This window comes from Sapajus apella, unplaced genomic scaffold, assembly GCF_009761245.1.
Source record: "Sapajus apella isolate SASKATOON/1434 unplaced genomic scaffold, GSC_monkey_1.0 scaffold38, whole genome shotgun sequence".
NCBI classification, from domain to species: Eukaryota; Metazoa; Chordata; class Mammalia; order Primates; family Cebidae; genus Sapajus; species Sapajus apella.
This window is the reverse complement of record NW_022436978.1, coordinates 8,588,575-8,612,337: the sequence shown is the minus strand read 5'-3', so window position 1 is coordinate 8,612,337 and position 23,763 is coordinate 8,588,575. Positions and strand designations below refer to the sequence as shown.

At 39.0% G+C, this 23,763-nt stretch overlaps 1 protein-coding gene and 1 long non-coding RNA gene across 8 annotated transcripts in view; one reads left to right on the top strand and one right to left on the bottom strand.

The window, feature by feature from the left end:
* Window positions 1-10,049, bottom strand: part of LOC116564849 — a 12,472-nt gene extending 2,423 nt beyond the window's left edge. The window contains exons 1-3 of one of the 2 annotated variants that reach the window (XR_004275125.1): window positions 9,884-10,049; window positions 9,274-9,445; window positions 2,245-2,336 (exon numbers count right to left, since the gene is read on the bottom strand). This is a non-coding gene — a long non-coding RNA (uncharacterized LOC116564849). Of the gene's footprint in view, window positions 1-2,244; window positions 2,337-9,273; window positions 9,639-9,883 lie in introns of those variants that run through there. The other variant, XR_004275124.1, reaches the window with a different exon arrangement.
* The window catches only part of PLAAT1 (phospholipase A and acyltransferase 1), a 28,253-nt gene continuing 14,183 nt past the window's right edge, over window positions 9,694-23,763 (top strand). Inside the window, exon 1 of one of the 6 annotated variants that reach the window (XM_032298237.1) lies at window positions 9,694-9,810. Coding sequence is in view for 2 of the 6 variants with exons in the window: in XM_032298235.1 (XP_032154126.1) it covers window positions 10,246-10,560 (315 nt within the window). In the remaining 4 variants the exon portion in view is untranslated. Of the gene's footprint in view, window positions 9,811-10,086; window positions 10,110-10,244; window positions 10,561-19,081; window positions 19,249-19,953; window positions 20,083-23,763 lie in introns of those variants that run through there. The other 5 variants (XM_032298240.1, XM_032298238.1, XM_032298235.1 and 2 more) reach the window with 5 other exon arrangements.

The window sequence follows — 23,763 nt, the reverse complement described above, 5'->3', positions numbered from 1 at the left end:
CTCAGTGTTAGAAACTTCTGGTGGTCCGGTGGAGGTTGAAATGGGATGGGTGGTATGGGGTGGGCAGGAAAGGTAACTCAGCAGGACAATAATCACTTTGCTGTGGTGGAGCTTTTTTCTTTTTCTTTTTCTTTATATTTCCTCTCCCTTAAACTTGTTTCTATTACGTATTTTTTTCAGTAGTTTTCAGGCACTCTGGAGCTATTGATACTACTTCCAACCAGCCCAGGAGTTATCTCAAATGGCTGACCTGTAGATTCATGAGACACCATGTTAATTCCATTAGACAGTCATTAAAACTGAGACAGAGTCCAGGGGTGCGCTGCAAAGTCCCTCACGCAAACATGGGGAGGCTGCTGTGCAGCAGCCATGCCATGGAGCCACAGCACATCCAGGCATGGCTTTGCCTTTAGGTTCATCACAGGCCAGTTTGCCTCCAATAACCTCACTGTGCTTTATATACAAATTCCAGGCTCTGGCTTCTAAGCTTCCAAGTGTTAGCTGGAATAGGAAGAGACTGAATATCAGTAACCCAAGGATTCTTGACATTTCTTATAACAATAAGCCACAGGGAATGGCATCACTATTCAAAGTTTAACATTAAGAAACTGAGCTTGGGGCAGCCCTAGGAAGAGTAAAAACTTATTAACAGCAAAAAAAAAAAAAAAAAAAAAAAGAGAGAGAGAGAGAGGAGGAGGCTGTTCTAGCTAGCTAGCCTAGAGGATACTGGTTCAACTGGCTCTAGAGTCCTAATGGAATCAATGTTCGGGCACAGAAAAGGTCACTTGGTTTCTTTCTCTCTCTGTTTTTTTTTTTTTTTTTAATCTAATAATTAGTTTCTGGCTAAATTTTTCAGCCGTTTCAGTGAAGAGTCAATTTTGACATACAGCCAGAGAGAAATGGACAGCTGTGATCCATATTATACAAGGCAATGTCTTTTATACCTTTTGAAATAAATATCATGCTACAATTTCTTATTAATAGGTTTGCAATTCTTTTTTCCTTAGAAATGAAATATTTGTTCTCCCTATGTCCTTAAATCTACTTTGTCGAAGAGTTAGTTCCACCAAATTCTTCCATGTTTCTATCCATTGACCACATATCTACTTTGGGTAGAAACAATAATAGCTAACACTTATATAGTATTTTCCAGGCATTATTCTAAGGATCTATCATTTATCAAGGTGTTTAATCCTCACATTAACCTAAAGAGGTAGGTATTCATAGGAGATGGTGGGAAAATAGGAGAACAGAGAGGTTAAGTAATCTGCCCACATCACACTTCTACACATGGCCAAGCTGGAATTAAAACCAGGCAGTCAGTCCTGCTCACTGCTCTGGGCACACCCCAATCAAGAGTTTATCCATGGCAAGTAAGATAATTTGGTTGAAAATCAAATTATCTCAAGGTCAATGTGTTCACTTTTCATTGTCAAGTTCTTCTTCCTTTTTAATAGTTTAACAGAAAGAACTGGAAGCCATTTTCTACAGGACTGGAGAACCTGCCAGCTCAACACTACGATGCATTATATGTAAACTTGGGGCAACAGGTCTGTGTCCTATCCCAGATGCTGCATTTGACAAAGGATTTCACAGCCAGTGGTGATTTTAATTAATCCTGTCTCACCTGTTTCTCATTCATGCTTTTTTTTTTTTTTTTGCAAAAGATAGCTAAGTGACTAAGTATTCAGATATAATTCATTTTTAAATGGCTGCCTCTATAAAAGGATGAGTTCATGTCCTTTGCAGGGACATGGATGAAGTTGGAAACCATCATTCTCAGCAAACTGACACAAGAACAGAAAACCAAACACCACATATTCTCACTTATAGGTGGGTGTTGAACAATGAGAACACACGGACACAGGCAGGGGAACATCACACACTGGGGACTGCTGGGAGGTGTAGGGGATAGGGGAGGGATAGCAGGGGGTTGGGGGATTGGGGAGGGATAACATTAGGAGAAATGCCTAATGTAGGTGACAGGGGAATGGATGCAGCAAACCACCATGGCGTGTGTATACCTGTGTAACAATCTTGCACAAACTGCCCATGTATCCCAGAACTTAAAGTATAATTAAAAAAAGAAAAAGTTCAGAAAATAAAATAAAATAAAATGGCTGCCTCATATGTCATCATGAATGTCACTACAAAATGTGAAAGCTCTCTTTTCACTTTAAATAGTCACAGAATAAAACAGTAGCATTACACAGTATCTATGTGTTCACACAATGCAGAGCTTACCTGACGGTCGGGTAGTGCAAGCAACCATGTCTTGAGGTCCAAGCTTTCGCATCCTCTGACTCTACGACTCTGGGATTCTGAGTGATTATTTTCTTTTGTGCCAGAAAATTGGAATAATAGGACACAAAATATTTGAAATTAAAAGGTAAGAGGGTCTCTTTGCTTCCTCTCTCTCTACCCTGGAGTCCTGAACAGGTTGTTTTCTTGCCTAGCGACCCACATGTCAAGCCTGAAATATATGTCTTCACTTGTGATTAAGGTATTAGGCTGTGGATAGCTCATGGAAGACGTGAAGAAGGGAGCCTATTTGGGCATCTAAACCCTAGTGTCTTTTCTAGGCTCCCTTAGAACTTTGAGGACACTGTCATGGGCCACACCATCAATCTGCCAAGAATCAAGCTTTTGTAAATTATTCAAAAGGAAAAATAAATTGCTAGGTAACACTCTGAGTGTCTAATTTACAAATGTTACATAAAAACCAAGTCTTGGCACTTTTGCAAATCATAAATTGGGATATAAAATCAAGTGTGACAGTACTCCCTCTGGCCTGCTCTCACTCCCAACCCCACTCCTACCCACACACCTGCACTGCTCTCTCAGTCAACCTTCTCTCAGCTTTTTCCTTCTGTCCCAATCTGAAGTATGCATGCCTTTGGCCATTTTTCCTCATCTGCCTTCTATCTGACATACCCTTCTATCAACCTTCCCTAATTAAAATTATATACATAATTTTTCCACATAATTATTCGAAAGCATTTTCCTTTAACAAAATAGTAATTAAATTGGAACAATAAGTCATATAAATGGTTATGTTTTCAGGACATAAAAGGTAGGAAAAAAAATAGGAGCAATCTACAGTGAAAGCATTAAATTGAGTGCCTTTAAATCTCATGGTTTAACAAAGCTCTAATCAGCCATGTGATATGTACAAGGTGTCCTAATCATGGCATTTTATTGGGATGATGCTTTTATTAATCATACTGTTTTAGCTTGTCTGTCTCCTTTGCTAAAGTTTAGAAAAATCCTTTCCCAACCTCTCTTGCAAACAGAGGTAGCCCTTGATTCAGTTCTTTAAAAAACAATTTTTTTTGTTTTTAATTGACACATACTAATTGCACATATTTATGAGAGAAAGTATGATGTTTCAATACATGTATACATTGTACAATAATCAAATCAGGTAATTTATCATTTCTTCGTGATAAGAACATTCAAAATCCTCTTTTTAGCCATCAAAAAAAACACATTTTAAAAAATATTTAAAATATACTTTTTAAATATAATACAATATTATTAACCATAGTCACCCTACTGTACAATAGAACAGAAGAGCTTCTTCCTCCTATCTACCTGTATGACTTAGTTCTAATCAAGAAAATGTAAAAGGAAGTCTGATAGAATATTCTCAGGGAGGTGTTTGTCTCCCTGTTAAGATAAAAGCAAAGGAGGAAAAAGGCTTTTTTCTCACTGCTTCCTATTTTTGAAGGTGGTTGTACAAAGATATGATGGTAGGAGCTGCAGCAGCCATCTGGAAGCAAGGAGGAGAAGGTCAAGGGACACTGACAGAGGCACTTGATCCCATCCAGGTGCTGAAGTATTCATTCAACAACTAGTTATTGGATGCTTATTACATTCCATGCACTGCATTAGTGCTTGGAATTGAAATGTAAAAACAATGTCCCTGTTTTCAGGGAACTTACATTTTAATAGAGAGCAAGACAGCCAATAATAAATATGTATCAGGTAGAGTTTAGAGCTATGATTAAAATAATGAAGCAGGGTAAGGGAGCTGAAGAGTCATGGGGTGATATTTTACATAGGTTTATAAAGGAATGTCCAACTGATAAAATCACATTTGAGAGACACAAAGAAAATGAGAGTAAATCATGCAGATATTGGCGAGGTGGGCAGAGTGCTCCAGGAAAATGGTACAGCATCTGCAAAGACCCTGATGGAAGGTGCGCTCAGCTATTCAAAAAGTAGCAAGAAGATCAGAGTGGCTAGAACTGAGTGAACAACAGAAAAATGAAGGGAATGAGATTAGAGAGTTCACCAAGTTCCAGATCTTCTAGAGAACTGGAAGCTACAGTAATGATTTTACAGGTTATTTTGAAAGATGTAAGAAATTATTGGAAGATTTTGAGCATGGGAGCAACATGCTATACTTTTTTTTTGAGATGGAATTTTGTTCCTGTTGCCCAGGATGGAGTGCAATGGCACAATCTTGGCTCACTGCAACATCCGCCTCCTGGGTTCAAGCAATTCTCCAGTCTCAGCCTCCTGAGTAGCTGGGATTACAGGCATGCACCACCATACCTGGCTAATTTTTCTAAACAGGGTTTCTAAATTTAGTAGAAATAGGCTAATTTAGTAGAAACAGGGTTTCACCATGTTGGTCAGGCTGGTCTCAAACTCCTGATCTCAGGTGATCCACCTGCCTTGGCCTCCCAAAGTGCTGGGATTACAGGTATGAACCACAGCACCCGTCCCATGCTATAAAATTTTAACAGAACCTTTCTGGCTGCTGGATTTAGAAAACATTAAATGAGAACAAGGAAGAAAACAGACGGACAAGCTAGGAAAATGTTACAAAAAGAAGCGTTTCTGGACACAGGTGGAAGTGATGAAGGTAGGAAAAGAGGTTAGATTCTAGATATATTTTAAAGGTTAAACCATCAAGTTTTTTCTGAGTGATTCGATGCAAGGTATCAATCCAGCAAGGGCCTATCTTCAGACTTCTTAATATATGAGAAAAACAAACCCCGGTTGTTTAAACTACTATTAATGTGGTCTTCTCTTACTTTCAGGTGAAAGTATTCCTAATGCAACTGGAAGCAAACTATTATTTTTTCATATGTTCTCTTTTTTTCCCCCAGTCTTATGAGTTTAAACTAAATCACCAGAGTCCTGGATCATTACAAACTCTTGCACAAGGGTTTATTTACATCATTTGCTTAATTATTAAACTCCATTAAAATACATTAGAATAAAATATTGAGGTCCAAAGAGCTAAAAACAAACAAACAGGAAAACGAACGAGGTTGATTTGCGTACTTGGATTCTGCCATGGATCCAAGTGGCATTAGATTTTGCCACTTGGATTTTGCATGGGAGAAAAGAAGAGAAACCTGCTCCATAAAGAGAAGAGAATTTAAAGCACTTCTTTCAGGTGAAAACAATCAGTGTGAACCAATATCATTATTCTGGTGAAAAGTATGGCAAGTCAGTAGCAAGATTGAGAAAGTCTGGCATATACTAAATGATTTAAAAAAAGAGACCCCTATTGAAAGCTCTGGACAATAGCAGCACTGTCCAATAGAAATATAATGCTAGCCACATATATATATTTTAAAATATTTTAGTAAGCATATTAAAACAATGTTTTTAAACAGGTGAAATTAGCGTTTAGTATTTAAACCAATATATTCGAATATTATCTCATGTGAGCCTCTAGCCACATTTCAAGTGTTCAGTAATCACATGTGGCTAATGGGTATCATATTGAACAGCCCATCTTTAGAAGACCAAACTTAAAGGAAAACTGGGGATAAAACATGAAGTATTCTTAAGAACTCAATAATTTTACCTCTGTTTCAATGTGTTTCAACCCAAACACAGATCATTTCCAAGTTACTAAAATTCAGAATAAGATTTGAGAAAGAGTCCAGGACTTGGCGATGGAAGAGAACATGGGCATAACAATACTCACTGAGATTTATGTAAGGATTAAATGAGATGAGATGTATGTTTGAATAAAAGAATGCTGTATGAATATACCTTTATGAAATAGCATTACTTCTTTATTTTATTAGAGTATCAGTTTTTGGTTAAATAAACACTTCAGATATTTGCAGGCAATTCTTTCCCCCAAATATCGTTATGCTCTTTGCTCTCACAGTCATTATACATTAGGAAACACTGATAAGAACATATTTAAATATCCAGGAATAATCAGTTTGGCAAAAACTGGGGGCATTCTCTTCCAACATTTAAGAAATATCTTTCTTTGCATGCATGGAAAATCTAGAGAGTTTTTGACCATGGCTACAAATGTGTGGGAAGGGGAAATGCTGATGACTTTTCAAAGCTTTTCTGATTAAAAATCTGATTTAAGGACACTATTCTGAAAGGTACAAGTATATATAAATAAATAAACAGGTTTTTGTCTCAATAATGTCTGAGATTTCTGAATTTCTCTGTAATTACTTTTAGCAGGGGAAAACAACCTCACCCATGCCTGTGCAGAGCAGCTCCCAGCAATCTGTTGCCTTTTCACAGCATAGTAACCCACTGATTGTTGCCTTAGCTCTTCAATAAATACTGTAGGCTGTGTGTGTGTGCTTACAGAACTTCACAGGTTTCCATGGATACATGAATTTTAGTGCTAAAGTGCATTTACTATCACTTTTCTTGTCACCAAGAATCCTGTAACATTTGTGCTTTAAGATTTGGGGCAGAAATTTAGCATTTTGTAGAGGACAAGTCAGAATTACCTTTTTCCAAACTCATTGTATGATTTTCCCTTAGGGCAAAATCTCTGAAATCATTGATATTTGTCTCCTTCTTTAGTCATGCACTTACTTATTAGATCAAAAAAAGATAATAAAAGTTTAATTACATCGTCAGTACCACTTTTAAATAACAGAAATGTACACTATTTAACTGTTACAATTAATAAGATAGCTTGCTCGGAATTTAAAATGCAAAGAGACAAACAGGACATGCAGAAGTAGGAATATTATGTTTATATTTAGCCATCTCTTCCTAAATATGGTGAAATTTAAGAATAATTTTCAAGTATATTTTTGTGTCATACCCATAGCTTGAATTTATCTTTCTTATATATATTAAACGTTTTATATATTTAAAAGGCTTTTTCACAAATCTGTAAAGATGGTAGGCTACATTATTATTTTTACTGTTTCATACATGTATAAGATGAGGCTCAGAGGTTTAAGAAACATGCCTGTTGTCATACAGCTAGCAAATGGTAGAACCAGGCTCAGAACCCAAGACTCGTGACTCACTGCTTTTCCATTGCCTTTTTTCTGAGAAGACGCAGGCAACTTCTTCTACAGGAGGCATATCTCTGTCCTTCCTGCCTTGCCATATGCTGATAGATTTATTTGTCTCTGATGTAGCCTCCATAACATTATTCTTTTCTTCATTCATCCCTTGACAGCTCCACAGTCTTGGTAAATTATATTCATTTGAAATGACTAAGCTTGGTAAATTGGCTTAGCCTAATTTACCAAGCTTAGTCATTTCAAATGAATATAATCATCAAGAAACAGCAGTCGCAGAGACATTACCTAGCTTGAATGTGCACTACATGAAATATCTGTAAGCAGTTGCAGAGACATTACCTAGCTTGAATGTACACTACATGAAATATCTGTAAGCAAACACATTTTTAGTTCCAATGATGCTGACCACAAATATACAAAGCAGATTGAATTAGAAGGTTGAACAATTCGTACAGAAAAAAAAGCCAGTCTGAGCAGACAGGTGACCTGGACATTCAAGTCAAGAAAAAAGCTTTTACTTTAACAGCATAGATTTTGGGGGCTGGGGTTGGAACTACTGGAATGATTGTCTCAACTCCTAGATACTAGCTCATGTAGCCTACCATCTCTGTATTATCTTGGCAAATATTTCAGTTTTTTGTGCAGCTTTTTTTTTTTTGTGGTTTTTAAAACCTAAAAAAAAAAAAAAAAAAAAAGGCTTTTCTTTCGCTGCCTGATGAAAGAGGGAGTCTGGGTAGAGGAAGAGCTTTTGCCTAAGAGGCCCAACTTCAATTCTACCCCAGGAAACCTAAAGTACAGAGCTCCACATCTCCGGCCTAACACCAACTGCCAGGACCTGAGGAGTCACAGGTTTGCTGTGAGGATCAAATGAGACAACAGAATCAAAGTGCTTCACTAATTGTAAAATATGCACAAAACATATAGGGTTGTTTGAGACTTCTGTCTAATATCACACAATGCCAATCGGTTCTAGTTTCCATGTCTTAAAAGGCAAATTGTGATTTTTTGTTACCTTGTAGTGCTTTTTCTGGAATGTGAACTTTATTCACTTAACAACAAACAGGACAACAAATGAGTTCATCTCCATTATGCTTATTTCAATATGCTTCAACTCTTACAACATAATTAGGCAGCAGCAGAGAAAGCCAGCCACACAGGGCTTCACTTACAATGGCCAAAATAATAGGAACTGTTTATTTAATTGTAATTTAACATCTGCTTCAATCACAGCTCCTGAGGTCCCAGATTACAACTCTAGATTCAGACACACTTCGCCTTTTACTGCTCAAAACTAAGTCCTCATTCTTTCTAAATGGGAATTTTAATTCTCTGCTGCTCATCCATAGAGTACCACCACTTGATCAACTCTCTCTCCAATTCATAGAAATGAAGAGAGAACTCAGGGCTCTCCTGACCTACAATGCTTTCCACATTTCTCCTATAAATTCCATTCAGGCATGGAATTGAATTTGCTCTTAACCAAATTCATTTTATCTATACCTGGCAGGAATCTAGAAGTAAAATTCCAAGATTTATTTCATTTTAATTCTATTATGAAGCATTTAATCACAAATACCCTGAAAATGAAAAGATAATTTATCATTTTACCTTGACTGAGCAACTCACCTCACTTCACATTCATGAATCTATAACGCAAGGAGGAGACTGGATGATTAAGTGTTTGATTAGAGAAAACAGATTAACCCAGCAAACACAATAAATTTAGCTCATAAACAGGATGGCTTTATAAATGCTCACAATAGCTCTCCTGTATAAAATCATGAACCACTTTCTAGAGTGATGACTCAATTGAAATAGTTGAGAAACATAAAGCAAATGCATGTTTATGGCTTTCTCTTTGAGATATTAAAAGGGTATTGAAAGGCATATCTGATTCAGTTTATAACTCTGAATATATATTAAGGAACATGTAAGAAAAATATTAATGCACAAAAAGCTACAATCTCTCAAATGTTCTAGTTTCCACTTTGCCAATAATTACATGTTTTCAATGTTCTTCTATGTACTGTTTCCAAAGGTGCCCATCCAGCCCCAAATTTCAGATCACTGATTCACCTTCATAACACAAGCCAATAGCTTTATGAAAAACAGTTGCATATTTAGGTAGCTGGTATCCCATTAAGACAAAACACATAAAATCCGAGATATTTTAGCTTTGAAATAAACGGGGGAAAGAAATCCTGTTAGCTGCGATTCCATTTACATCAGAGTAAACATCTAAGATATGCCTAGGTGGAAGTCAAGTCCTGCGCAGTGCTCCATAAAGATCACTTTGTCTTCCAAGAGTTCTTTACTTAGCTGGTTAGTATTCCTGGCCTCTCTTTTTTTAGCAGTGAGAAAAAGGATACTCTGCCTGCCCCAGCTTTATTTTTAAACTCACAGATCTGGCCTGCGTGCATGTGTGTGTAAAAGCGGCGAGGAGTGTGCGTGCGTGTAAAAGCAGTGAGGTTGTTTTAGGGCCAGTCCTTCCTCCCCAGCTTTGCTGACTCAAAGACCGAGAGGCTTTCTTGGAGTGCAGGTAACCAGGATCCCTTGGGTCCTAGGGAATTTGTTTTGAGCTATTAGAGCGGGTGTATTCATGATGGGTGTACCCGGACATTCCTGAGCTCAACAAAACCGATCAGCTTTATAACCGCAGCGCCTAGCACAGCGCCTGGTCCCTTGAAATTTGGCTGCGGGAACTTCTACGAGGCCGGTGCGGGGCCGCGGGCGGCGTAGTTGGTTACGCAGCCGGCGCTGCGCTGGGACCGTTGGCGCTCGAGCGTGTGCGCTGCGTGCGCGCGCGCGCGGAGGCGGCTGCGTCGGGAGCACGAAAGGGTAGGCCCTCGACGGGCTCGCGAAGCGGGGCTCGGGGCCTAGCGCGGCTCGGGGCCTAGCGCGGCTCGGGGCGACCGAGACCCGCCTCCTGGGCGGAGCGGGAGACTCCCCGATGGGCGGAGCGGGAGACTCCCAGATGGTCGGAGCCTCGTGCCGGCTGGGCAGCGCCCAGACGCCGGGGCCCGCGCGTCAACGCCGGAGCGTGCGGGCGTCCCACAGCCGCGGAGGGGCGGCCGGGCCGGTTTCCGCGTGGCGTCGCTGGTGCTGGCGTTGGCCCTGGAGGACGGCCCTGAGTGGTGGCCGGCGCCGGCCTCCCGGGTCTCTCCCGGGTGCACTTGGAGTCGTCCCGCGGCCGCCAGCGGCGGGGTGGGCAGCCGCGAGGCCAGGGGACACCCCAGGACACACGCACCTGCCTCCTGGTGCGAGAAGACGACCCCGGCTTAAGAGTGAGGTGTGCTGGGCGCAGTGGGGGGGACCTCGAGGCGCCCCGGCAACCAACCGTGTTCTAACCAGCTGGCAAGCGGGAAAAGTTGAAATGTTTAGAGAACCACAAATCTAATCCAATCTCCTCTTTTTCACAAACTGGGGAACTGAGTCCACAGGGCAAGAGACTTGCTTCCCTAGGTTACACAGCTGTTAAGTGGCAGAGCTGGGACTAGAAACCCAATCTAAGTAAGCCTTTTTTTTTTTCTTTTTTTGAGACAAGAGTCTCTGTCGCCAGGCGATAGGCTAGAGTGCAGTGGCACAATCTCGGCTCTCTGCAACCTCCGCCTCCCGGGTTCAAGCAATTCTCCTGACTCAGCCTCCCAAGTAGCTGGGGCTACAGGCACACGCCACCACGCCCAGCTAATTTTTGTATTTTTAGTAAAGATGGGGTTTCACTATGTTGGCCAGGATGGTCTCGATCTCTTGACCTCGTGATCCACCCTCCTCGGCCTTCCAAAGTGCTGGGATTATAGGCTTAAGCCACCACTTTCGGCCTGCTTAAGGCTTTTTAAACCCACTGCCCTCACTGAAGTGAACACGAGTAATAGTACAAGTAACTATTATTATATTAGATTTTGGAAACTTGGAGGGTGAGATTCCCTTGGCATTCGGGACTATTACTGTGACTCGTGCTAGAAAAAGTAATTCATTGTTTTCTCTGGGCTTGGGTTCCTTATTCCTTCATTCAGTGAACATTTGCTCCGCAGTTCTTTGTGCCAGGCACTCCACCAGAGACTGAAGGTATATAGACCAAGCTTGTTGAACCCGTGGCCCACCAGCTCCGTGCTGCCCAGGACAGCTTGGAATGCGGCCCAACACAAATTTGTAAATGTTCTTAAAATATGCGATTTTTTTTTTCTCTTTGTTTTTCTCATCAGCTGTCATTAGTGTTAGGGTATTTTATGTGTGGCCCAAGACAATTCTTCCAGTGTGGCCCAGGGAAGCCAAAATCTTGGACATATGGTATAGAGAAAAACAAGAAGCAGCCCTCTGTATCATATGCCCCACGAGAGACAATTCCCCAGACACCAGTAGCTGAGGCAGGTGTAGGAAGTGGCTGGGCCATTAAGTACAATGCTTGTGGAAAGTCAAAAGAAGGCAGATTGGAGGGAGACAATCGGACCTGGGGAGTGGAGGAGGGAGGGGGAAGAGTTGGCATCCAACCTGGGTTTTTAAAATTGAGTCATTTGGGACACTTGGAAATGGGTATTCGGGGTAGAAGGTTCAGTATTAACAAAAACAAAACAAAACTCTGAGTGTGAAGAATAATGAATAGCTTGGTTTGCCTAGAATGTAGGGATTAATAAGGATGCCAGGATTCTAGGGTGGGGAAGCAAGATGGGGAGTCAGTGGTGGGAAGCCCTGGAAGATTCCAAGCAGAGCATGACAGTGCTGTGGCAGCAGATAATTTGGCCAAGGAGTGGAACTCTCATTTGTAGCGGCCAAGGATCTTTGCAGCGGTGAGAGTCTATGAATTAACCATAAATCTGGGAATGCAGGGCTTCATGGAAACATCTCAGTATAGGAGGATTGTGAATGAAAAGTGCAGCTGGAATGGGAAAGGGTCCAAAACGAATTAGACGACTTGCACTAGGTAGCCTGTGATCACCTATGATTGTGTTTCAGAGTTTCCGTTCTTGCAAGTAGTTAAAAAAAAGTGCTCTTAGTATTCTTGTAACATGGGTGGCCCCTTAGGCATAAGCAGCAGTTCATCAGCCTGTTCCTATCTGTAGGGAACAGTTATTTCTTTCGATGCATCCCCGGAGACCAACATAGAGCTGTAAAGACAGCAGCCTGTTTTACCAGTTGGCCAGTTGAAATGGGAAATTTCTTTTACAACAGTTACAGACTTAAGCTTCATGCCATTCTTTATTATAAACTATTCATACAATTCTTTGCATATGGACTCTTAAAATGAAGCATTTTTTACCTTAAAGAGTATGGTAGAGGATTTTGTAAATGTGTCTTTAATTGGTTTTGTGTTTTCTCATACTCATGAAGTGCTACATTACACAATTTGCCTGAATAAAATTGGTAGATGTGGTCCATGTAAATCAACTTACCCAGTCAGACAGGTTATAGCTATTTGCCTAAAATCTGAGCCTGGGCACCTTAGAGATATTCTAACCCCACCCAGAAACTTCCCAACAGGAAAGGTGGCAGGGATTCCGGAGCAAGGTTCCACTTCACGTTACCTTCTGGTTCTGCATATGAATGTTTAAAACTTCTGTGGTGTTATATGAAATATACACTTGCATGCTTTTGCAGCTGCACCATCTCATAGTATTTGAGAAGTGGAAAAATGAAATGTTTGGTAGAAATTCATTTGGTTAATGATGTTAATCGGTGGTGTAAAAAAAGGAGCATGAAGTCTGGAATAAGAAGATACACCTGAAATTGAATTCCAGTTGTGTTGCTTACTACCTGTGCGACTTTAGGTCTGGGACTTAACTCATCTGAGTCTCAGTTGCCTCATCTGTAAAATGATCATCAAAATAATCAGCGCTCAGTTGTTGAACAGTCTAACAGAACACTGTCACCACTAGAATACCACATACTGGCCTTTTATAGCCACACTGACTTCCCTCCCACTGCTTCCTCTACTTCCTTAACTCATAGCATCCACTGTATGTTCACTATCTTTTTAAATAATTGTGCATTTCAAGAATGTTATAAAAATGGAATCATATAGTATGTGATTATTTGGCACTGTGTGTTTTTATTTTTTCCACTGAGTGTAATTATCTACAGTTTTATTCAGGTTGTTGCATATGTGAGTAGTTTTTTCCTTTATTTCTAAATAGTATTCCCTGGTAGGCCTGCATACGGTTGTTGTTGTTTTTTAAAACCATTCACCCTTTGAAGGTCATCTTGTTTGTTTTCACTTTTGCAGTATGATGAGTAAAGCTGCTATAAACTTTTGTGTGTAGGTTTTTGGGTGGATGTAAGTCTTCATTGTCTTTATTCTCAGGGATGAAAGCCTAGAAGTACAATTGCTGGATCATATAGTAGTTACAAGCTAAGCTTTTAAAGAAGTTGCCAGACTGCTTCTAGAGTGGCTATACCATTTTACATTCCCACCAGCAGTGAATGAGTGATCAGTTCATCTGCATCATTGTCAATATTTGATGTTGTCACAGTTTTTTATTTTAGCTATTCCAATAGATGTGTAATGATATTTTGTTTTTTTTAAAATTGACAGTAATGATGTATATTTATGGGGTACAATGTGGTGTTTTAAACTATGCATATATTATAGAAATAATCTAATTAGTGTATTAGTTCATTTTCTGTTATAACAGATTTATAACAGGATGCCTGAAACTAAGTACTTTATAATGAAAATGAATTTAATTCTTACAGTTATGGAGACTGAGAAATCCAAGATTAAGGGGCCACTTCTTGTGAGAGCCTTCTTGTTGGTGGAGACTCTGCAGAGTCCCAAGGTGGTATAGAGTATCAAATGGCAAGGGGGCTGAATATGTTACCTTGCTAGCTTAAGTCTCTCTTCCTTTAATAAAGACACTAGTTCCCTTCCCATGATAACCCTTTAATCCATGAACTCCTTAATCCAGTAATCCATGAATAGATTAATCCATTCATGAGGACAGACCTCTCCTAATCCAATCACCTCTTAAAGGCCCCATCTCTCAATACTACCACATTAAGCATTCAGTTTCAACATGCATTTTGGAGGGAACAAACATTCAAACCATAAGCACATATACATCATCTCACCAATTTATCATTTTTTGTGGTGGTAAGAATGTTAAAAACCTGTTTTAGCAATTTTGAAATATGCAATACATTATTATGTGTGGTCAACATGCAGTGCAAGAAATCACTAAAACTTTCTTCAGTCTAATGGAAACTTTTTACCCTCTGATCCACTTCTTCTGTTTCCTCATTCCATCTTCTGTGTCCTCATTTTGTACTCTGTTTCTATGAGGTCACTGTTTTTAGATTTCACATGTGAGATCATACTGTAATTCTCTTACTGCTCCTGGCTTATTTCACTTAGCACAATGTTCCTCAGTTCTATCCATGTTGTCACTAATGACAGAATTTCCTTTTTTAAAAAGACTGTATGGTTATTTTGTTGTGTATATGTACCACTTTATAAATTCATTTATCCATTGATAGACACTTAAGTTGCTTCCATATCTTGACTATTATGAACAATGCTAAAATGAACATGGGGATGCAGATATCTCTTCAACATACTGGCTTCAATTCATTTGAATAGATACCCAGAAGTAGGATTTCTGGATCATATGGTAATGCTACTTTTAGTTTTCTAGGAAACGGCCATATATTTTCCAAAATGGCTATACTAATTTACATTCCCACCAACGGTGTACAAGGGTTTCCTTTTGTCTACAGCCTCACCAGCACTTGTTATCATTCATCATTTTGATAATAGCCATTCTAACAAGCATGAGGTGATATCTCACTGTTGCTTTCATTTGCATTTCCCTGATGAATGGAGATGTTGAACATCTGTTTTATTTACCTTTTGGCCATTTGTGTCTCTTCTTTTGTAAAATGTCTGTTCAGATACTTTGCACATTTATTAATTGACTTGTTTTCTTGCTGTTGAGTTGTATGAATTCCTTATATATTTTGCATGTCAGCCCCATATCAAATGTGCAGCTTGCCAATGTTTTCTCCCAATTCATATGCTAGGAGAATCCTAATGTCATCAGCAAACAGAGACATACACTTCTTCCTTTCCTGTGTGAATGCCTTTTATTTCTTTTTTGTGCCTAATTGCTTTAGCTAGGACTTCCAGACTATGTTGAATAGCTGTGGTGAGAGTGGGAATCATTGTTTTTCTAATCTTCGAGGAAAAGCTTTCAACTTTTTATTATTGAGTATGATGGTGTCCGTGGGCTTGTCATATATGGCATTTATTGTGAAAAGGTACATTCTTTCTATGCCTATTTTATGAGAGTTTGGCACCACGAATGGGTGTTGAATTTTGTCAAATGCTTTTTCTGCATCTATTGAGATACTTGCGTGGTATTTCTTCATTTTGTTAATATGGTATTCTTTCTTCCTCCCCTCCTCTCCCCTCCACCCCCTCCCCTCCCCTCCCCGGTTCCGCCACCCAGGCTGGACTGCAGTGGTATGATCTCAGTTCACTGCAACCTCCACCCCCAGAAGGCTCAAGCTATCGTCTCACCTCAGCCTCTCAAGTAGTTGGGACCACAGGCACATGCTACCTTGCCTAGCTTTTTGTATTTTTGTAGAGATGGGGTTTAGCCTGTTGCTCAGGCTGGTGTGGAACTGCTGGGCTCAAGATACCCATCTGCCTCGGACTCCCAAAGTGCTGGGATTACAAGTGTGAGCCACCGTACCTGGCCCATATTTATTGATTTATATATGTTCAAACATCCTTGCATCCCAAAGGTAAATTCCACTTGATTTTGGTGAGTGATCTTTTAAATTTACTGTTGAATGCAGTTTGCTAGTATTTTGTTAACGACCTTTGCATTTGTGTTCAGCAGGGATATTGGCCTGAAGTTTTCTTTTCTTGGGGTGTTCTTGTCTGACTTTTGTGTCAGGTAATACTGGCCTCATAAAATAAGTTATGAGGTAGTCCCTCCTTTATAGTTTTTTGGAAGAGCTTGAGAAGGATTGGTATTATTTCTTGAATGTTTAATGGGATTCACCTGTGAAGCCACTGGGTCCTGGGCTTTCCTTTGGTGGGAGATTGTTTATTACAATTCAATCTCCTTATTCATTATTGGTCTACTCAGATTTTCTGTTTCTTCCTGATTCTGTCTTGGGTTACATGTTTCGAGGAATTCATCCATTTCTTTTGTGTTATCCACTTTGTTGATGTATAGGTATTCATAGTAATCTTTTATGGTCTTTTGTATTTCTGGGATATTGAAAGGAGTTAGCCAGCTTGCTTTAGGCAGACAGTAAGGGAAGGGTCCTCAGAGAACCTCTGACCTGCCCCACAAGTGTTTACACCAGATGTTTTGTGCAGATAAGGGAACTTGTACAGGGGGATTGCCTAAACATGCCCACAGTGGCCTAAGGGCCGGCATGCACACTGGGGGAATATAGTGGAGCCACCAGAAATTCACATCTTATACAGATAGGGAACTCAGCCTCATCAGGTTATATATAAAGCCCTTATATACAACTGTGATGGGGCAATGAGCAACCTGTTTTCAGGACCCCTCTCTTTACTGAGAACTTTCCTTTTGCTTAATATATTCTACTCCAGTCACTCTTCAAGTGTCTGCCTAATTATTCCTGGTCATGAGACAAGAACCCAGACCTAGCTGAGCTAAGGAGTAAAAATCCTGCATCAATATCAGTTGTAATATCTCCTCTTTAATTTTGGATGTTGTTGGAGTTTTTTCTCTTTTTCTTTCTTTGTCTCAAGATATTTTTAAATGTTCCTTTTAACTTTTTCTTTGATTCATTGGTTGTTCAGGGGCCTGTTATTTAATTTTCACATATTTGTGAGTTTTCCAAGATTCTTCCTGTTACTGATTTCTAGGTTTATGCCATTTTGGTCAGAACAAATACTTGATATGATTTCAGTCTTCTTAAAATTGTTGAGATTTGCTTTCTGATCTAATATATGATTTACCCTGGAAAATACTCCATGTACATTTGAGAAGAATGTACATTTTATTGTTGTTGGATGAAATTTTCTGTAAATATATTTTAGGTCCATTTGGCATAAAGCATAGTTCAAGTCCAATATTTCCTTGCTGAGTTTTGGTGTAGATGATCTGTCCAATGTTGAAAGTGGGACATTATTGTATTGCAGTTCATGTCTTTCTTCAGATCTATTAAAACTTGAGTTTGACTATATACTTACTTTTACTGGTGAGTTTTTATTTTTATATATTTTCATATTGCTACTTCGTGACATTTTCCTTCACTGTGAAGTACCCCTTTTAGTATTTCTTATAAGGCAGGTCTCGTTGTGATAATATCCCTCAGCTTTTGTCTATCTGAAAACATTTTTTTTTAAAGCTCCCCTTCTTCCCTTCCTTTTTGAAGGACAGGATTGCTGAGTATAGTATTTTTGGGTCGCAGGTTTTTTTTTTTTTTTTTCTTTTAGCTCTTTTAATATACCATCTTATTCCCTTCTGGCCTTCAGGGTTTTTGTTGAAAGATCTGATGGGGGGGGTCCCCTTTTATTTAACAAGTTGCTTTTCCCTTACATCTTTTATATCCTCTCTTTGTCTTTAACTTGTCATAATTAATTATAATGTATCTTGATGTAGTTTGCTTTGGGTTCATCCTGTTAGGTGTTTGTTGAGCTAGATCTGGATTTGCTTCCTTCCCCACACTTAGGAAGGTTTTTGCCATAGCAGTAGATTCTCATTCAATGTTCATAGGTTCTTGGAAACCACAACTTTAAGCAAAATGATTTAGAGCAGGTTTTTGAATAACATCATTTTATTAAATGGCATTTAATTATGTTGATGAGAAAAAAACTCCTTTCATTCTATGTTATTTTGCTTAAAGTCACAGTTTCCAAGAACCTATCAATGACATTAAATGAGGACTTGCTATGTTGCTTTGAATATATTTTCTCTTCCCTCTCTTGTACATATATAATTCACATATTCTGTTTAATTGTATCTACTAAGTCTGTTAGGCTGTTTCACTCTTTTTTCTTCTTTTTTCTTTTCAGTCCTCAAGTTATGATTTACCAATGACCTGTATTCAAGTTTGCTAATTCTTAATTCTTATTTCTGCTTGATTTATTGATTTATTCTACTGTTGAACCTCCTTATTGGAATTTTCACTTTAGTTTTTATATAATTCAGTTTGATGCTTTGTTTTGTACTTTTTAATATCTTATGTCTCATCGTTGAAGTTCTCAGTTTTTTCATGCATTGCTTTCCCTACCTCAATAAGCATTGTTATGACTGCCCTTTTGAATTCCCCATCAGATAAATCACATATTTACATTTCATTAGAGTCAGTTTCTGGATATTTATCTTGTTCTTTTATTTGGAACATATTTCTATGATTCTTCATTTTCCTTCATTCTCTGTGTTGTTTTCTGTACTTTAGATAAAAGAACCACCTTTCTTAGTCTTGCAAGACTGGTCTTGTGTAGGAGATATTCCTTTCCAATCAGCGTGGTCAAAGATTTTTAGAAGCCATTAACTTCTTTGTGCTTGTAAACTCTGCTATTTTTATTCTTAGTGCCCCCCCTACCCAAATTAAAGAGTTTCAAGTCATTGCCTTGAGAGAGGTGGGATAGAAGCCAGTCCCTTGAAATGCAGCTGGAGAGACTGAGGTGTTATGTGTTCCAGTTTCTTTTTTCTTTGCAGAGAAGCTTAGAGCTAGAGTTTAATCTCCTACTCATTCTGCCCTATACCAAGGAGAATGTCTGAGGCAGATGCCTATACTCTCTATAGACTGCTCACATTGAACCCTGAGAGACTGCTGCTAAACGTTTTCAAGTTAAAAAAAAAACAAAACCCACCTTTTTGTTCTTTGTTGTCTAGGAGACTCAGAAGTGCAGAGCTCTGTCAACTCCCAGACTAGGAGCCAGTCCCTTGCATGAAGGCTATAAAAACTAGGGCACTCCATGTCTGCAGAAACTACTTCCAGGGAAAGTCTGCAGATCTGGATTTCTTGTTGGCACAAGCCAAAGAAAAAGGTATGGGGGGAGTGACCACTCTCCATTTTGAACAAGCAGAAATCTCACACCCTCCTGTCAGGGAGAAACTTCTGGTCTAGAGTTATTACTACAGGAAGCCATAAAGGAAGGGGCAGAGAGTGCCCACTTTATCTTTTATACATGAAGAAATCCCCGCCCCCTCGCCTTTTTCCAACTGGAGTTTAAAGGAGTTTATTTCTAGAGCAAGCCAGGGGAAAAGGTGTGGGAATGCCATCCTTCCGATTCTTGGTAGCAGAGGTCTCCAGTTTCTTTCAACAGAGAAATCACTGGGCTGGGATTGTTATTGGAGCAAGTAGGGGAAAATGGACGAGTGCCTATTTCCTGTTCAAGCAAGAAGTCTCAGATCTTTCTTGCAAGGGGACTCTTCTAGTCTGGAACAGAAGCAAGCCAGGAAAAAAAGATCCAGGAATGCCCTTTTTGCTTCTCAGGCATGGAGAGATCCTCCCCAACAGCTTCACTCTCATGAGAGATTGCAGGAATTTATCTCAGGAGCAAACCAGGCAAGAAAGCATGATGGAAGGGTGGTACCATCTTTCCTGTTCTTGCTGGAAGAGGCCTCCAACCTCTTTCCTTTGAGAAATTGTATGGCTGGAATTGTCACTAGAACAAACTAAGGAAGAAGGTGGGAATGTTGTCCTTGTTTAGGCTTGAAGAGGTTTATTCTTTATTTGCTATATAGGCTCCTGGAAGCTGGCGTATCAGAGACCAGAACCACGTTGAACTAGTGGAAAAGGATTCAGCCAAATCCTTTCCAGGGAGAGACTGGAAGCTGGGCTGATCCTGGGCATTATAGCAGCTGACAGAGCTTGCAAGGTTTAAAACCTCCCTTTGTTTTTTGTGTTTGAAGGAAATCCTCCAATGCCTTGTCCCTATGATTTCTCAGACACAGTGATTTAAGAGCCAAGCCCTTTGAAAGTGATGGTAAAAGCTGGACATTTGGTGTTTGGCACAAGCCCCTCATTCCTTGGGATCATGCTAGGAGTTGGGGTTTCCTTCCTGATTATAAGACTCTGTGCACGGGGTGGGTTTGTGCATGAGTGTAGCTTTACTTTTCCTACCAATTTTGATGTGGATATTTTCTTCATTGTCTAGGGTGTAGGAGTCTTTCAGCTGGATTCTGCCTTTCTTTTGGAAAGAATTGATCTGTGTGTAGGTGTTTCCTTAGTGGGTTTGTGGGAGAAAGGATAGCTTCCTATGACACCATTTTGCTGAGATTTCTTTATTGCAGATATAATTTGCATTTTCCTAATGACTAGTGTTTTCCTTGACATCTGTGTATCTTCTTTGGTGAAATGGGTCCTCATTCTTTTGCCTACTATATTTATTAGGGTTTGCATTACTATAAAGGAATATTTGAGATGGTAATTTATAAAGAAAAGAGATTTAATTGGCTCATGCTCCATAGGGTGTACAGGAAGTATGGTGCTGGTATCTGCTTCTAGTGAGGGCTTCATGAAGCTTACAATCATGGTGGAAGGCAATGGGGGACCAGGTGTACTTATGGTGAGAATGGGAGCAAGGGGTGATGAGAGGCACCACACTGTTAAACAAGCAGATCTCCGGTGATCTCACTCATCACCAAGGGGTTGGCACTAGCCATTCATGACGGATTCACTCCCATGATCCAACTACCTCCCACCAGACCCCACCTCCAATGCTGGGGATTACATTTCAACATGAGATTTGGCAGTAATAAATATCCAAACTATAAAACCTACATTCTAATTGTATTGTTTGCTTTTTTATTGTTGAGTTTGGGGAGTCCTTTATGTGTTCTAGTTACTAGTTCTTTCACAGATATGTGGTTTGCAAATATTTTCTCCCACTCTGTAGTCTGTCTTTTCATCTCAACAGGATCTTTTGTAGTGTAAACGTTTTTAATCTTAAGGACTATCCATTTACCAATTTTTCCTGGTAAGGATCATACTTTTGGTATCAAGTCTGAGAACTCTTTGTTTACCCTAGACCCTAAGAATTTTTCTCCTATGTTTTTCTCTACATTTTATACCTTTACTTTTACATTTCAGTCTGTTATCCATTTTGAAATAAGGTATGAAATTTAGATCAAGGTTGGTTTGTTTGTTTGCCTATGGATGTCCAATAGTTTCAGCACCAATTGTTAAAAATCTTTTATATAATAGTGGATGACCTTGACTAGTTAAACTACCTACCTGGTTTTGTTTCCTTTGTCTAAAAAATGAGGAGATTGAACTAGGATTAGATGGGTATCATTTAAGCTGCATTCCTAGAAGTTCTGGGGTCCCAGGAAGCCTCATTAAGAGCAGCAATGTGGGTGAGGAGTGAGTAGAGCTCTCATGCTGTCCCTGACTTCATCCAGGGAAGTGCTGTTTTTTATGTTTTATATTTTTATGGTTCTATCTGATATGTGTTTTGACATGGTACCCACTCCTATAAACAAGTTTGGAGACCCTTAGATTAGATCATATCTGAAGTACCTTCCTGTAGTCCATTACTATGATTCTAAGTGTTCAGGATCATAGCTCACTTTTCAACTTGCATATTAGCTTTCAGTCTCCTTTGTTAGTTTATTGAGGGGTTACTCATGTGAAATCATATTTCTCTTTATAAATATGATAGAATTTATGAAATCAATTAACAGTTTATGAATCAATTTATATGTCAGAAACTGAAAATTTGTTAAATATATTAGAATTTTACAGTCGAATCATTTATTTCACAGAATTATGATGCCTGGAAGAGAGCATAAGGAGCTAAAATCCTACATAAACCATGTACCAATCTCAGTCTCTCTCTTATCATCCACCTGTCTAGCTCTTGCCAATTCACAGAGCATTTGCAACAGTATTTTACCAGCTCCCAAAGGGTTACTTGCAGCAGCTTTTTACCAGCTCCCTAGGGTTTACTTGCAACAGCTTTTTGAGATTAAACAAAATTGTGCTTAAATGATCATACCTATTTTCAAAATGAGGAAACAGACTCAGTTCCAGTGACCTGCCCAAAGCTACAGAACTAACAAGTATCAAGTAGACAACAAAGAGAAGAGCTCACATCATTAATACCTAGTCCAGTTGTTTTCCTTCATAGTTTATATATTAGGGTTTCAGTTGGTATTTTCAAAAAGTTGGTATTTGCTACTTTAGCTCTTTGTCTGTAAAGTGGGATAATAACGTAACACACTCAAATAGTGTGTGTGTGTGTGTGTGTGTGTGTGTGTGTTTCAATTAAATAGGGTTGAGCTAGTGCATTTGAAAAAAATTTCACTAGAAAGTGCCCCCTGTTCAAATGGTGGTTATTATTATACACTTTGGCTGCATCTGGGAATCCTAGCAGGCAGCTTTGTGTGCTTGCTGATTCCTATTCATGGGAAATGTGTTTGTTTATATCACAGTGTATTATCTATTTTTCCTTTTAATACCCATGTGGCCAAATTGCAAACTGCCATATTAATAATACACAAACATATTTGAGAGGGTGGTTAGACTTAATGGTTTCCATAAAGTTGTTTTAATAGTTATTTTTCAACAGATGGACAGCTTACATTTGGCCGCATTTCTGTGACAGTGTGATGATTGAAGTTTTCAACAGATGGCATACAAATACTTGGGAAAACACCCTTCTAATATTAATTGTTATAAAAAAGACTTTTAGATTGCCAGAAAACTGATAATCTGTATTCCCAAGTCCTTAGTCTCTGCTATTATAATTATAATTTAGATGATTTGGAAGTTTTTATTTCTGGCACTTGGATTTATTTTGTCAATGAGCATATATAGCTGCATTAGAGTGAAATGATGAGGAACACCGTGTTGTCAATTAGAGATTCAACATAGACACAGCAGTTAAATTCTCCTACAGCTGATAGATGTACATAATCTCCTCCTGCTGAGTCATTCTGCTTCTATACCATACATATAAAATGTAACCTTCCATAAGAATCAACTGTCAGTTACTTATATGTTCTTTCTCAAAGTGTTAACTTAAAAAAAACTTACCAAACTTAGAATTTTCAAACATGTTCATCAATGTGATTAACTCGCCAGCCTTCCAAGTTGTCTTGCTTCTGCTGTTGACTACCTAGCATGGCTTCTGGAATTAGTAAGTGAGGAATCTGACAATAAGTGGGGCAGAAAGGAGAGGCATGAAAATCTGTGGTGGCATTTATGATTGTTATAATGACAAAGGATATTTACTGATACTTAGCAGGTGCAAGCCAGAGTACCTGTACCTGCTACACCACACAGTAAAGTTTTAAACAAGAAAGAAATATTCCATGTCATACATTAATTTGAACATCTGGCTGGACAACCATCTGAGCCTGGAACCCAACTCTGCTTAAATGAAATGAAAGAGTAGGTTTTGTAATACGTGGTATTTTTGCAGAGCTTTAGTATTCACAGAATATTAAATATTAGCATCCACCTATACCTCTCCTCCTTGATTTTACTATGCTACTATATAAAAGGCTGAAAGACTTCTGATCTGATTTTATTAATCCTAAATTCTGACTGTTTT